The sequence below is a fragment of the Enhydra lutris genome, unplaced genomic scaffold (genome assembly GCF_002288905.1).
Source record: "Enhydra lutris kenyoni isolate GAN:26980312 unplaced genomic scaffold, ASM228890v2 scaffoldscaffold21, whole genome shotgun sequence".
Taxonomy (NCBI): Eukaryota; Metazoa; Chordata; class Mammalia; order Carnivora; family Mustelidae; genus Enhydra; species Enhydra lutris.
The window spans coordinates 5,262,461-5,278,769 of NW_019154105.1; the positions used below are offsets into that span (position 1 = coordinate 5,262,461).

The window sequence follows — 16,309 nt, forward strand, 5'->3', positions numbered from 1 at the left end:
ATGAAGGTATTTTAAAATTTTAAGTGTTAGAATTTCATAGCTGCTTTTTAGCACAGCCTGAGAAGAAAGGTATTACTTTTTAAATAATTTTTTGTACTAGAGTAGCTTGAAAATATATGTTGTCTGTGGTTCATATGACTTCCTGGGAAATAATAAAAATCTTCAAAAACTAAATTTTCTTCTGAACATGGAGAACTGACAGAATCGCGGGGGAAAAGGAGGCAAAGTTAGTTTTCTTCTTTTTTATTTAGTATTTGTAGTAATGATAGCCTTACATTCTTCTAAGTATAGTTTGAAGGATAAAAACATAATTTAAAAGGTATTTTTTATTGTAAAGGTAATACCATAGTATAAAATGTTCATTCTAGAGAAATTGAATATTTTGAAAAAATAATGGAGGAAAACCCTAAAACTTCTGAAGTATTTGTTGTATGCTTTTTAAAATTTATTTACAGATCTATTTTCAAAGTAAAGTTGAGATCATACTATTGCACTTAATGTACTTTCCATATTACTAAAATTCTTCCAAGCCAATTCATTATATGAATATATATTTATTGATACAGCATTTTCCCTACTGGTGACCATTTAGGCTATTTATTAGTTTTTACCATTATAAAATCATGTTATGAGATCATCATACATAAATCATTATCTTCACATTTAATTATTTCATTTGGAAAGATTAAAAACATTTTATGGGTCAAAGAATAAAATAATCTAACTTAAAAATACTGGATTAACAGAGACTATTGGGTGATTGGTGGTCAGGTACCTTAAATTCTTTAAAGTTGAACTTTTTGTTGATTGATCTTAGACTTCTCACTCTTGGGTATCATTCCTTTCCATTGCAGTTGAGAAAGAGAAATAGTTTTGAAAATTACCCCTCTAAATTAAACTTACTATTCCTTACTGCTTAATCTATAATATGTCCAATTTTATCAGTTTTAAGGAATTATTGTATAGTAGAATGAACTCTAAATTGGAACTAAAGAGATTTGGGACCAACTAGCTAGTAAGCAAGAGAAAATCAGGCAACAGTTCAGGTTCTTTCAGGTTTAAAAGCTGCTGTTATCAAATGACTACTGCTAGTGGTAAGGTAGGAGAGATAATATTTGTTCTGTGAATTATTTTAACTTAGTCACAGCTTACTTAAACTGCTAAAAATTTTTATATCTTAATTAAAGTTCTGCTCTGTCATGTCAATGACAACTTTTCTTTCACCTCAGGAAGTGGAAACAGAGCAATACTTCACTCTCTTTCTGCCAGCATTGAAGGAGCGTGGATATGATGGATTTTTTTCTCCAAAGTCACGTGCCAAAATCATGTCTGAGCAGGAGAGAAAGCATGTGGACGGTTGTGCAATATTCTTCAAAACAGAAAAGTGAGTTAAGGAAACAAAGCATAATAGTGTATACTTAACTTCTTTAACACACAAATTAACAGTAAGCTAGCTAGAAAGCAAGAGACGTAAAAATTTAAACTGTTGGTAATGTTATATTTCTTAGAATGTATTGGAATAATGTTTATTATACTTTATGCTTTATTGCCGAATTACACTAAAATTTTTGAGAGGTATATACTTGAATATGTTGTGTTATCATATTTCCAAATATATTTTCATGAAGTAAAATACCAGTTTTGGTGTTTAAAAAAAATGTGTAGTGCTTTTTTAGGATTTTGAATGAGTGATCTGAGTTTCTTTCTGTGAGTTTTGTTTTGGTAGTTGGCTTTTTCAGAATCATTAATTTTGTTAACCTTTTTCATCCTTTCAGTTAACATATCATTTATTTAATCATTTATTCACTAAATGTTTACTGAGCATTTATTTGCTTTGTGACCGGTGCTATGCTAGTCAATGTAGACATAAAGATAGACAAGACATAGTTCCTAATCCCACTCAGAGCTCTGGTCTAGTAGGAAAAGGTAATGACATAAGAAAATAAAAATAAAATAATATATATATGAGATAGAGATTTGCATGGATGAGGGAGGGTGGAAGAGAGACACAGCTTGTGGAGCTGGAGAGTTAAGAGGATTGACTGAGACAGGACAGTGGAAAGCAGCCATTATCAAACACAGAGAAAACATGATTTGTGTTTTTTCAGTGCTGTTGATGTACTTGATTAAAGTAAGTAAAAGTTGAAAATGTTATGAATCTGCTTATTAAAATACATAAATGATCTTGTGGAAAACTTTGTTATCTTGTTGCATTGGGTTTAGGAAACTGCATTTCCTACTTGAGGATGTAGAGCCACAACACTCTCAGAAATCTGTCTCCTTTTGAGTGCTGGCTGAGTAGCTTGTTGATAACAGACATATTTAGTTATCATCTTGAGGAAAAGAGAGAAGCATATTTTTTGCCTCAGAAAGGCTGCCAATTTTATAGTGGAAAACACAAAGGAATCTTCATTAGAAGACTGAAATGCATAAAATCTGATAGAAGTGGAATCCCATGGTTAATAATTTGGGTTTGACATAGACAGGGAATCATCTATGTATAGGATAAGCATGTATTATTTTCCAATATTGCCCCCTTTTTAATACCAGTTATAACAAAGAAATTACATGTTTTTATTGATACAGGCATATTACTAGCATATTATGTTAAGCAAACAAATCAGTGAATTTGAGAGATACTTGGCCTACTTTTTCTCATTTATTTGTACCTATTTTCCTGTCTTTTCCATGAATTTTTATTCTGTGAATTTTTAATAGAGATATTGTCATTTTGGCTAATAATTAGTGGATAGGCATACAGTATTTGAAGTTAGAATATACTGAATTCTTGTAGTTGGTTGATGATTTTTTTATGAATTTCAGAATAACAATAGATATTACTTTTATATACTGTTAGGCCTTTTATGGATTCTCTCACTGAATTTTTAAAGCAACCCTCAGAGCTAGGGTTACAGCTGTATTCTCATTTTTATACATGAGGAGACCAATGTACAGAAAGTAGCGTGGCTTCATAGTCAGTCCTTTTAACCATGGTACTAAACTGAATTCTTAGGTTTCTTATTGAGCTTCCAGTATTACTTGTACTTCTTAAAAGTTTACCTCATTTGGAAAAGTTGCTTTGAATTTGATGTTTGTTACTTATATTCATAAGCACATTTTCTTGAAACACCATAATTGGAAAAAGAGTACTGGTAATACTGAGATAAAACATCGGGTTCTTTTTCCATTTGCCACTGTGTCTTCCCAAAGGGAGATAATGTAGTTTTTATCATTCCCATCACAGATTGAGAAGAAAATCTAAAATGCCTTGATAATTTACTAGAGGTAGTTAAGATTTTGAACTAACAGTTATAACTATTATCTAGGAAACTTTAAACAAAGTATTTGAAAATCGAAGCTTGAATTATTAAAAATGCAGTGAATTAGTTAAGAGGTGTACACAGGAAATAATTCAGTGCATCATTTGGTTTTCTTTCATATGTCAACTCTTTTTGCTTGATTAGTAACATGGATCCAGTAACAGATGAATACTTTGAGTATAATACCTTATTATATTCTTTTGTGAGCAGTATCAAATACTTGTTGATGTTGTATGAGCTAACTGTCCAATGCCAAACTATTTGAAATTTAACACAAAGTATACTACCTTGCCTTTATTCTATTCTGTTCTTCAGATTGGACAGATAACACAGTGCAAAGAAAAGAATTGTGAAGCCAGGTGGTTCTCCTACTTCTGTAGCTATATAATCTTGAATGAGTCACTTCCCGTTCTGGGCTTATTTCCTCATTTGTATTTATTTGTATGTTACCATCTAAGATAATTTCTTTATGTAGTTAACAAAACTGACAAAGTCAAAAGACAGCTGTAGGAAGAGTACTTCGAGCCTCATTCTCAGTCTCATTCTTCTAAAACTAGAGTATCTCAAAATTCCTACTCTAGATTGATGATAGTTTTTCCTGTCATGGAAAACAGTGATACAGAGTAAGTAACCATAAATAGAAACTATAATAATCACTGTTTTTAGCAAAATACTGTAATAAAAATTTCTTATCCATTGTGATAAAAGAATAGGGAATTACTTAGTAAAGAGTGGGACACAGATGACCAATTTTCAAAGAGCTAGAATACAGTAAAATAGTCCTTGCATCATATTCATTGTAGTTTAATCTTCAGGGCTTCAGAAGGTACTTCAGGATTTGGCAGGACCTTTTGGTCATCATTACAAACATTTTTTGGGTAGTTAGATGCATGGAGATACCAGAAAAAAGAAGTTTCAGTTCATAAAATGCTAGAAGTCAGCTTTTGCTTTGTCCTTTATCTCAGTAGCTATTATTATCTTCAGTGCAAAGTATTTTATAAAATACATTTGTGTTTTGTTGTTATTGTGTGTATATGGAAGGACTTAACTGTAAATAAGTATTTTAAAGTTGTTTTTTTTTAAGATTTTATTTATTTATTTGACAGACAGAGATCACAAGTAGGCAGAGAGGCAGGCAGAGAGAGAGGAAGAGAAGCAGGCCTCCTGCTGAGCAGAGAGCCTGATGTGGGGCTGGATCCCAGGACGCTGGGATCATGACCTGAGCCAAAAGCAGAGGCTTTAACCCATTGAGCCACCCAGGCGCCCCTAGATAAGTATTTTAGACTCAGAAATTTAAATTTCCTTTTGCTGTATTATGTCCTATAGACTTAGTGGTTAGCAGAAGTGGGCTTGGATGCAGATGCACAATTTGAAGAAATTGAAGATGGAGAAAAATGGAGATGAAGCAAGACCTAGATACTAGACTCACTTGATGTTCCTGAAGTTAATAGTTCTGATCTGATCATGCTTTGTTTCACATCAGTGAGAAAGGGAAAGATGAGATAGTGTTGGAACAGGTGACCATTACACTGTGGAGAAGCAGTGTCTTCCAACAGGACTTAGAACTAGTTGTAATGGTGCTCATTCCTTGCTTTGTTGTCTCTGCTTTCTAACCTGCTTCCACTCTTAGATTAACCAGGTGAGGCCTAGTCTTTGCTTTTCCTTCCTATGTTATTATAGTAATTCTGTGCTTGAGAAGAGGGTATCCAGAAGTTACAGTATCATTCCAGAATGACCTAATGTGATAATTCCTTCTCACTGGTTTCTCAGATACTGATATCCTGTGTCATCGATGGTGGTTGCATTTAGAATTTGTGTGATTTAAGAAAAAAAAAACATATTGTGATTGTGTTTCTGTTGTTCACTGTCCCATAAATTTAATCTGGAACATAAAATTACCCTTTTGTGCCACAAGGGGCACAATATAGATAGTAATAACTTTCACCTAATTTGAGAGGTTTCTTCTGGGGCTAAAATCAAGAATGTAAAAATGGTTTCACTTGTTCAAAGAGTTGTACAAAGATTGGTAGGATAGTGCATATCTACTTTTCTTCCCAATTCATCCCAGTGTCTAAGCTTACTTTTTTTTAGCAAGTTCTTTTCTGGCATTCCCTGATTATCTAAAGGGACCCAAGAACACATTTTATAGTATCTTCACCCTAAATATACAATAAACACTTCTGTTTGGTTTAGGCTTAAGAGTGCTGGAATATGATCCAGAAAGGGTCATAGTTTGCTTTTGTGAGGTTATACTCATTTCTTGACTATGTACCTTTCAAGTTCGTTTTGGCTTGTAAATTAAGTCAGGGAGGGGTATATTGTTTTGCTTGCTCATAGTTGGCATTCATTGTCCTTTCTCTACCATTGATTTATTTTTTATTTATTTTTTTTTTAAGATTTTTTATTTATTTATTTGACAGAGAGAGTGAGCACAGGCAGATAGAGTGGCAGGCAGAGGCAGAGGGAGAAGCAGGCTCCCTGCTGAGCAAGGAGCCCGATGTGGGACTCGATCCCAGGAGGCTGGGATCATGACCTGAGCCGAAGGCAGCTGCCCAACCAACTGAGCCACCCAGGCGTCCCTCTACCATTGATTTAATCACATCACAGCCCATAAAATTACTTCCGGATCATAAGCTAATAAGAAATTGAGTTATCTCATTGTTCTGTTTGAAGGCTTTTTTGGACATGTTCTTCCTGTATTTGAAACATTCAGCCTAATAATCTGCCTCAAATCCTGTAAGAAGGGTGGGATCTTTGTTTTTTGATTCTAGCAATCTTCATATGATCTCACTATGCCCATTTGACTTTCTATAAAATAAGACTTTCACAAAGGTATAAAGAAGAATTCTTTGACTAAAATAGCATGAGGATTAATGCTTATAGCATCTGTGTACTCGATATGGAATAGAAATAATGAAATAGAGACAAATCATAAGATTTTACATATTAAAATGTAATAAGATAGTTTGGATTAGTGAATGGAAAGTAATTATAAACCAGTATGTTTTATCCAGAACTAACATCTAATAGAAGGAATGAGGAAGACATCTCTGTATGTCAAAATGTCACCTGTAGATAAATTTGAGGCAGAAAATGGAAACAGTGGAGTGTGTTTGGTTATGTGTAAGAGGGGAAATTAAGAAATAGTATTGGTAAGATAGTATGAATAGAATATGGATAATTATTTACTATACTATAAGTGTTTTATAAATATAGTATAAAATAAATACAAAAACAAGACAAGGTGTAGGAGACTACAGCTACCTCCCCTAGTGCTGGAAATTTTCTTAAGGCAGAGTACATGAAAGTTCTTACCCTGCAAGAAGCATATCTTGCTCTTGCTTAATTCTAAGTGTAAAGAAGGAACTTTCTTTGGTTCCTTAGTGCTCAGCTATCTCTTTGGTTCTTCAACTACTGGTGAGGTGGCACCTGGGTGGCTCATGTGGTTAAGCATCCAGCTCTTGGTTTCAGCTCAGGTCACGATACCAGAGTTGTGAGATGAAGCCTTGTGTCTGGCTCCACAGTCAGCTTGAAGTCTACTTAGGACACCCTCTCCCTCTTCCCGTGTCCCCCTCCCCCGATGTCTGTGTGCTTGCGCTCTCTCTCTCTCTCTATTAAATAAGTAAATATGAAAAAACCAAAAAGCAAACTATTGGTGAAACTGAAATGATAAAATTCAAGAGTATGACCTAAGGGCCAAGGAAGGGAGTATTAGTTATAAGTATATATTTTGTTTAGGAAACCTCATTTATTTTTCTGAACTTTTTGAGACCACAGATATTAAAAAACTGATACTTCAAGAAGATTGGGAAGTTGTAAAGTCAAAAGTGAGGTGATACAATCATTAATTATACCAATTAGAAAGATAGGTATTTGTGCTTGAGAAGAGGGCACTGTCCCTTCAACTCTTGAAGGCATAGGTGGAAGACTTAATAAACTAAATAATTGTTCAGGATTCATTTTAAATGAAGAAAAGTCAGTAACCAAACATGTATTTTAACAAGAAGTTGACTGAACCTGTGATCTTTGCCAAGAAACTAAGAAAAATCAGAGGCTTGGTGAAAATGCTAAGAATGGTATTTTAAATACCATGCACTTAAAGAAAGGGATATACCCATTGTGGATTGTGTAATCATTAATGGAGGATCAAGGTATAGGACAGCTGTACCCCTTCTATTTTACGTTTATGATCTCTATAGAGATTGTCTTCAAAGTGGGAAGACTAAGACCAGGTGAAGAGGAAATTGGTAAGGCAAGAGAGTCACTAAACTGCCTGAACTAGTTAGGTTTCCAAATCAAGATGATATCCCATGGTACTAAAAAATCTTGTGAAAGTATGCCTGCGGAACTGGCATGGGCGATCTATTGTGAATGTTGCAGTGTAGGAGAAGTTCCTAGGATACTGAAGATGAACAAACGACCTCATTTTTCAAAAAGGTGTTCCCTTGGGGCTCCTGGGTGGCTCAGTGGGTTAAGCCTCTGCCTTCCGTTCGGATCACGATCTCAGGGTCCTGGGATTGAGTCATGCAACGGGCTCTCTGCTCGGCGGGGAGCCTGCTTCCCCCTCTCTCTCTGCCTGCCTCTTTGCATACTTGTGATCTCTCTCTCTCTGTCAAATAAATAAATAAAATATTTTAATAATAATAAAAAAGGTGTTCCCTTATGGAAGAGAACAGGGAAGAAATTGGGCAGAGAGCAGAGGTGTGCAGCAGGCCTCACAGCCTCAGCTGACCCTACCTGTAGTTTTGGAGCTGGAATGGCCTGTCAGAGTTAGCCCAGGAGGGACCAAAATCCCTAAACTTTTATGTTTTGCTTTTGATCTATAAGTGGACGTACACCACTCCTAGAAGTACTTGACCTTGGGTGATGTAGCTCTCTGCAGCTAGAGCAATTCCTGAAAGATTGTTGAGGAATCTGGACAGTGTGTTTCCATATTCACCCCTTTGCAGAGTTTTTGCAGATTTTAGGACCAATATGTATCAAGTACCTGTCACAAGTCTGGATACAAAGTAGATCCTCAGTAATGGACAGCGTGTATTATTTTTATTGTTGGTTCTGTCCTATTGAGCATTTTGATTATTTCAGAGAAGACCAATATGTACACCTAACATTTATGAAAACCAAAAATGGTAGGGATATTTAATCTTCTGGGGGAAAAAAGAATAAAATTTCAAAGTGTCCTTAATCAGTAATTTCTCTGACATCAGCAGTAGCAACTTTTTTCTAGATAGGTCTCCTGAGTCAAGGGAAACAAAAACAAAAATAAACTTTTGGGACTATATCAAAGTAAAAAGTTTTTGCACAGCTAAGGAAATAACAGAACTAAAAGGCAAACTACAGAATGAGGAAAAGTATTTGCAAATGACATATCAAATAAAGGGTTAGTATCCAAATATATAAAGAACTTACACAACTCCACACCTAAAAAAACAAATAATCCAATTAAAAGATGGGTAGGAGACGACAGACATTTCTCAAAGAAGACATACAGATGGCCAATGGGCTTATGAAGAAATACTCATTGTCACTTATCAGGGAAGTACAAGTTAAAACTACAATGAGATATCACCTCACACCTGTCAGAATGGCTAAAATCAACAACATAAAGAAGATGTGGTCCATATATACAACGGAATATTATGCCTCCATCAGAAAGGATGAATACCCAACTTTTATATCAACATGGATGGGACTGGAAGAGATTATGTTGAGTGAAATAAGTCAAGCAGAGAGAGTCAATTATCATATGGTTTCACTTACTTGTGGAGCACAAGGAATGACATGGAAGACATTGGGAGATGGAAAGGAGAAGTAGGTTGGGGGAAATCGGAGGGGGAGACAAAACATGAGAGACTGTGGACTCTGAGAAACAAACTGAGGGGTTTGAAGGGGAGGGGAGTTGGGGGTTAGGTTTGCCTGGTGGTGGGTATTGGGGAGGGCATGTATTATGTGGAGCACTGGGTGTGGTTCCAAGCATTGAATTCTGGAACACTGAAAAAAAAATAATAAAATGAAAAAAGTAATAGCTCAAATCAAGAAGTAATTTAAATGTCTACCACAGAATGTTAAATAAATTATGGTGTATCTGTATAGTGGACTATAGTACAATCATAAATATTAAATTTAAATAATATTTAATTTTATAAGCCCTTATCCCTGATAGAGTATTTATTAATAAACCAAAATATAAAATTATGGAGTATTATAATTGTATAAAAATATTTGTATGCAAATGCATGGGGAAAAGTCAGTGGGAAATATATTGACTTAGTGGGGATATTTGATTGCAGGTAACTTTAAATTTTCTTTATATTTTTCCTTGTTCCCAAGTCTGTATAATACATTTATTGTATGGTCATTTTTTCCCACTTACTTGTTTTTAAGCATCTATGGAATGCAGGACTGGTTTAAGAGTGAAAAAGTCCAGGAAATTTTGGTTGTATCTTGGTTCTTCTTTGGATTATAATTAATATTTCCCCAAATGCAGTTTCAGTCTTTATTAACAGAAATACAGTTTAAAATGAAGAAGGCACTAGTTCATTTATGCCCAATTCTAGATACTGTACCTTGGGTAAATTTGAGTTGTTCAAATGAACATATATGTCCTATATCATATAAAGAATTGGCCATTTCTTAGGAAAGGTGTAGTGGAGTGATATTTAAAGTAGTGTAAAGTTATACTAGTTTTTATTCTGTGTTCTTTTAAAGAAAATATCTTGATCTAGGTTCAGTGGAAGAAAGGTACAGGGAAACAAATTTTAGTTAAGACATTTCTAATTATTAGATGCCCCCTTCCCTCACAATGGCCTGACTTTGGTAGAAGTAAAATATTCTAATAATAAAAACATTACCATTAAGCAGGATTTTTACATTTTCCTACAAGGTTTTTGTAAATAAGCCTTAAGAGTTCTGTAAATATTTAGAATATATTTCAAAAACTAAATACAACTAATTAAACTGTAATTTTAAAATAACATATTCACTCAAATGTTTCAAGTATCAAATTTTAACACTTGGAAATTAATAACATGTTTCAAAGGTGCTGCCTAGTTGACTTGTTTTTGTGCAGACCTCTGAATCAAGTTTGTTCCTGCTTGCTTAGGTTTTCTGAGTTCAAGGTCAGTCAGTTATTTACTAATAATATCTGTGTGTCTCTGTGAATCAGGATTTTTTTTTTTTAAGATTTTTTATTTATTTGACAGAGGGAGACACAGAGAGAGAGGGAACAGAAGCAGGGAGAGTGGGAGAGGGAGAAGCAGGCTTCCCGTGGAGCAGGGAGCTCCATGTGGGGCTCCATCCCAGGACCCTGGGATCATGACCTGAGCCGCAGACACTTAACGACTGAGCCAGCCAGGGGCCCATCTGTGAATCAGGAGTTTTTTTTTTTTTTTTTTAAAGATTTTTTTTAAATTTATTTATTTGACAGACAGAGATCACAAGTGGACAGAGAGGCGGGCAGAGAGAGAGAGAGGGAAGCAGGCTCCCCGCTGAGCAGAGAGCCCGATGCGGGACTCGATCCCAGGACCCTGAGATCATGACCTGAGCCGACGGCAGTGGCTTAACCCACTGAGCCACCCAGGCGCCCAGGAGTTTTTTTTAATACTCTATAACTAAAACAAAAATACAGAAATAAACTGGATACAGAGGCGGATATAAGATTATAATCATCAGTACCCTCTGATTTAATATTTTTATATTCATCAAAACAGATTCATTGTTTTCAGTAACTGATTTATTTGAACAATACTATTTTGTTTTATGTATGGGAATTTTACCAGAAACTATTTGAAAAAGATGTCTATTGCCTAGATGTTTAGAAAAGTCTGATATGGAGAATGGTCATATCTACCTGTAGAGCATATTTTGAATCTTCCTTCTTCTCTATTTCTCTTGCCTTAGTCCAAGCCACCAACATCTGTCATTTATACAACCTCAAAAACTTTGTTCGATCTCACTTCAGCTCCTATAATCATTCTCCACAAAGTAGCTGGAGTGTTCTTAAAATTTAAAGTAATATCATGTCCTTGCTTAGAACCTTCCATTGTTGCCTTTCGTCTCTAACATAATTTCATACCCTTCCATTCTCTTCCATCCCACAAACATGCAAAGGTCTTTGCTGCCTGAGGATCTTTGCTTCTTCCTTAACCTGGAATGCTCTTAATTCCATTCTTCACCTTGGTAACTCCTCATCCTTCATGTTTCAGTTTAAATGTCACCTCGTTAAAGTAGAGGTGAAAACTGTGCTCCTTTTTATCACTCTGGGTTAGAAATAAGCATTTGACCTGACTTTATTCTTCTCTGCATGAGAAGTGGGGCAGGGAGAGGAGTACGATTTCATCTAGCATAGTGGCCTGCAGCATAGTAAGATTTTAGTTTATATTTATAAAGATATGAGTGCATGCTTCTGTTTCAAAGCTGGGTGAGGATGAGATGGAGGCCTGTTGAAAGAGTAAAGGTGTCTTCTCTCTACATACTATTTAGTGAAAAGTAGTACGTTTAGTTAGTTTTGGCCATTTATAAATATTTTACAGATCTAATAAAACTAGGCTGAAAGAGTTGTTAAATGGCTTGACCCAAAGCAATGTGACGTTTTCATATGTATGTCATCATTATGACTATGTCAGTACTACATTCAATTCTGTTAAGTCCTATAAATCTATGATTATTAATTTGGAAGTAAAGAAAGAAAATACTATCCATGCAGAAACTGTGGTCACTTGGAGAGCCATTTTTTACCTTATAGAAGCTGTTCCCCTGAAGCCTTACATACATGTAATGCCAGCTTTTTAGTAAAGGCCAGGTAGAAAAATTGCCTTCTTAGTTGAGATAAGGGTGTGACAAATCTCTTGATGGGGTCAGAATAAAACTGCAAACAGGGTAGGTAGATTTTACTCTGTTCTTTGTCATTAATCTGCTAACTGAGTTAAGGTTGTGTTCACCTTTACATACCAGAAAGTTCTAACAGCAATTTAAAGAAATGGAAGAAGGGCACTTTTTTCGCACAAGTCCAGATATGGTAGTCCAGAACTGCTTCCCAGTCCATAATGGTTTGGCTTTTGCCCTCCTGCTGCTTACCACAGGGAAAAAGCCATAAAAGGACATATGCCTTTGCTAGATGGCACTTCTAAGAAAGTTTTTAATCACACGTCTTACGTTTCACTGGTGGAAATTCATCGCATGTCCCCTTGCAGATGGAAAATGACTAGGGAGACAGTGAATAGTGTGTATCTTGTGCTCCCTCATCTAATGTCTTTTAGCACGATAGTCCAAGTACCTAATACCTAATACTAATTAATGCATTGTGCCTTTTAGATTTACCTTGGTGCAAAAGCATACAGTGGAATTTAACCAGGTGGCCATGGCTAATTCAGATGGATCCGAAGCTATGCTGAACAGAGTGATGACAAAAGATAATATTGGTGTCGCTGTGGTATTAGAGGTCCACAAAGAACTATTTGGAACAGGTGAGTACCATTTAAAATATTCTTACTAAAAATAACCACCATCTTGTGCTTTCCATTTCAGACAAGTGCGTAGATTCCGCCTTATTTTGTCGCACAGTGATTTTTTGGTCTTTGAGGAAATTTAGGGGAGATGGGCCAGAAAATAACACTAATTATGTAAACCATCATATATATATCTAGGGATATTACTTACCAGATAATCTGTAAAAAGGAAAGTCTTTAATATGCCATTATTTCCAAAAGGTTATTTGAAGTAGGAAATGCTGAATTTGGAAATTATGATGAGTTGGTTCTCTTTTTAGCCATATTTTTAGCTTCTTGAGTGTGAAATCTTTTGTCTTTAAGGTTAAGTACTTGGCAAGTTTTCTCTAATTTCTTTGTTATATCTCAGTCATTGTCAGGGTAAGAGCGGGATCTTTTATCTACCTGGTACTTAGCTTTTGCATTTTAGATTATTTATAGCTTCTTTCAAAGTCAGAAACTCATTATGTACTTTGCATATCGAGACCTTTTTTTCCCCTTTATCCTGCCTGCCTTTGCGCATTTCATTGTTTACTTAATTAGTATATTTTAGGCAAGAGCAAGAAGAAGATGTTAAGACCACATTAGGGCTTTATTTTTAAATTTTTTTTCTGCTCTTACTGTAGAAGAAAAGATGTTTGCCTTGAGTATTGATTTGAAATATTCAGACCATGCCTATCTGTCAAACCTCCCTTTTCTCTTTGTTATTTTATCCATCATCAGATAATCTTTGATATTTTAAATTTTTCTTCTTTTTTGGTCTTTCCATTTTACCTACTTTTATGTCCTTTCCAGTCTTACTCTTTTCAAAAGTTAGTTACCTCTTTTTTTGGTAACTTCAATTCATGAAAATTGAATTTCTTTCGGAGTTTTATTCTCCTTTTAGTATTCAGAAAAGTAATTAGAAATTATACAGCAGATACTTACACATTTTGAAATACGGCTCTTATTCCTACAAGAGGAATTTAATATAGAAGGTGCTGATGGCTCCGTTGTTTTTAATAGTTCTTAATATTTAATATAGTGAACATTTAATGTACAGCCAGAAGTGACACTACAGAATTTCTAGGAAAAGAGTGGAGCATAGAGAATTTTCGCTATAAGATTTTGTCTTGTCAAATTGCTTTAAAAATGACTTCCTATATTTGTAAGTCATATATCCAGTAAGGGGTTAATATCCAAAATATATAAATAACTCATAAAGCTCAATAGCAAGAAAAATGAACAATCAGATTAAAATACGGGCAGTGTCTGAATAGACGTTTTTCCAGGGAAGACAGAGATGACCAACAGGCACATGAAAAGATACTCAACATCACTAATCATCAGGGAGAAGGAAATCAGAGCCACAATGAGTTATCACCTCATACCTGTTAATATGGCTATTATCAAAAGGACAAGAAATAACAAGTCTTGGTGAGGCTGTGGAGAAAAGAGAACTCTTGCACACTGTTGGTGGGAATGCAAACTGGTGCAACCGCTGTGAAAACAGTATGGAGGTTCCACAAAAAATTAAAAATGAAAATACTAACTTGAAAAGAGATATACACTCCCATGTTATTGCATCATTATTTACAATAGCCGTGGCATGCAAGCAGCCTATGTGTCCCATCAACAGATGAATGGATAAAGAAAAGGTTGGATATATACCCAGTGAATACTGTTCAGCTGTTAAAAAAAAGAAGTCTACCAGTTGCATTGATGTGGATGGACCTTGAGGGAGTTATGCTAGATGGAATAAGTCAGAGAAAGCGAAATATTGTATATCTTCACTTATATATAGAATCTAAAAAACAAAACAAATGAACCATGACAGCAAAACCAGAGTCACAGATACAGAGAATATAGAGTGGCGGTGGCCAGAGGGAAGAGGGATTAGGGAACGGGGAAAAAGACTGAAGGGGATCAAGAGGTACAAACTTCCATTTATAAATAAGTCATGGGGATATAATAATGTATGGCATGAGGGCAGTACACTTGAAAGTTGATGAGAAAGTAAACCCTGGGGTGCCTGGGTGGCTCAGTGGGTTAAAGCATCTGCCTTCGGCTCAGGTCATGATCTCAGGGTCCTGGGATGGAGCCCCGCATCGGGCTCTCTGCTCAGCGGGGAGCCTGCTTTCTCCTCTCTCTCTGCGTGTCCCTCTGCCTGCTTGTGATCTCTGTCAAATAAATAAATAAAATCTTTAAAAAAAAAAAAAAAGAAAGTAAATCCCAAGAGTTAACTTTATATGGTGACAGATGGTAACTCATTTTGCAATGCATGTAAATATTGAATCATTATGTTGTACATCTGAAAGCAATGTAATGTCAATTATACCTCAATAGAATTTTTTTTAAATGTCTACTTCTGTCACATATAGCAGACACTTCAGTTACTTGTTTATACTCAACATTGAAGATAATTATATCTTAGTAAGGTGAAAGGAAACTTAATTTTATCAAAACAGTAGACTTAAAAATTAGATCTTTTTCTGCAGAGTTTTATATTTTCAATAGAAAAATTTAAGAGATATTTCTACAGATTTTTTTTGTAGTTTTAAGATTTTATTTAAATTCCAGTTAGTTAAAATACAGTGTAATATTAGTTTCAGGTGTAGAGTTTAATGATTCATCACGTACTTACAACACCTGGTGCTCATCACAAGTGCCCTCCTCAATACCCATCACTATTTAGCCATCTCCTTCACCTCCCTCCCACCCCGCAACCTCAGTGTGTTCTCTATAGTTCAGAGTCTGTTTTCTGGTTTGCCTCTCTTTTTCCCCCATGTTCATTATCTTTTTTTCCCCCTAAATTCCACATATGAATGTGAAATCATGCAGTATTTGTGTTTCTCTGACTTAGTTCATGTTGTAGTATACTCTCCAATTCCACATCATTGCAAATGGCAAGATTTCATTCTTTCTGATGGCTGAGGAATATTCCTGTCTGTGTGTGTGTGTGTGTGTGTATACACACCACATCTTTATCCATTCATCAATACATGGACATTTGGGCTTTCCCCATGATTTGGCTATTGTAGATAATGCTGCTATAAACATTGGGGTGCACGAATCCCTTAGAAGAACTACTTTTGAATCCTTTGGCTGAATACCTTATAGCACAATTGCTGGATCATAGTGTAGTTCTATAGAAATTTTAATAGAAAATGAATTGTGCACGTTTACTAATACTGCAATAGTGCAAAAGCATATAAAATAAAAAATAAGTTCCTTATTCATACTCTGTAGGAGTAGCTCTTGCTAATTTCTTACTTTCATTTCTTATTAGTAATTTCATTACTAATAGAGACTGTATGTATATGTATGTATGTATAGTTTAAATGGCCTCATACCATGCACATTGAACTTTGTGTTTTCAGTATTTTATGGATGTCTTTCTCTGTACCTGTTAACCAAGTTTTATTTTTACAAATTTTAATGTATTGTCTACTTTGTTTCCCATTTTGACAGTTAATACTGTGTTAATACTTATTTTGACAAAATTTATAAAGCAATTTTAGGGCG

General features: G+C 35.1%; 1 protein-coding gene across 1 annotated transcript in view; it reads left to right on the forward strand.

The window, feature by feature from the left end:
- The window catches only part of LOC111149014 (CCR4-NOT transcription complex subunit 6 like), a 119,044-nt gene that overhangs the window by 87,284 nt on the left and 15,451 nt on the right, over positions 1-16,309 (forward strand). Inside the window, exons 8-9 of the mRNA XM_022505892.1 lie at positions 1,230-1,384; positions 12,633-12,784. Coding sequence (XP_022361600.1) covers positions 1,230-1,384; positions 12,633-12,784 — 307 coding nt within the window. The remainder of the gene's footprint in view (positions 1-1,229; positions 1,385-12,632; positions 12,785-16,309) is intronic.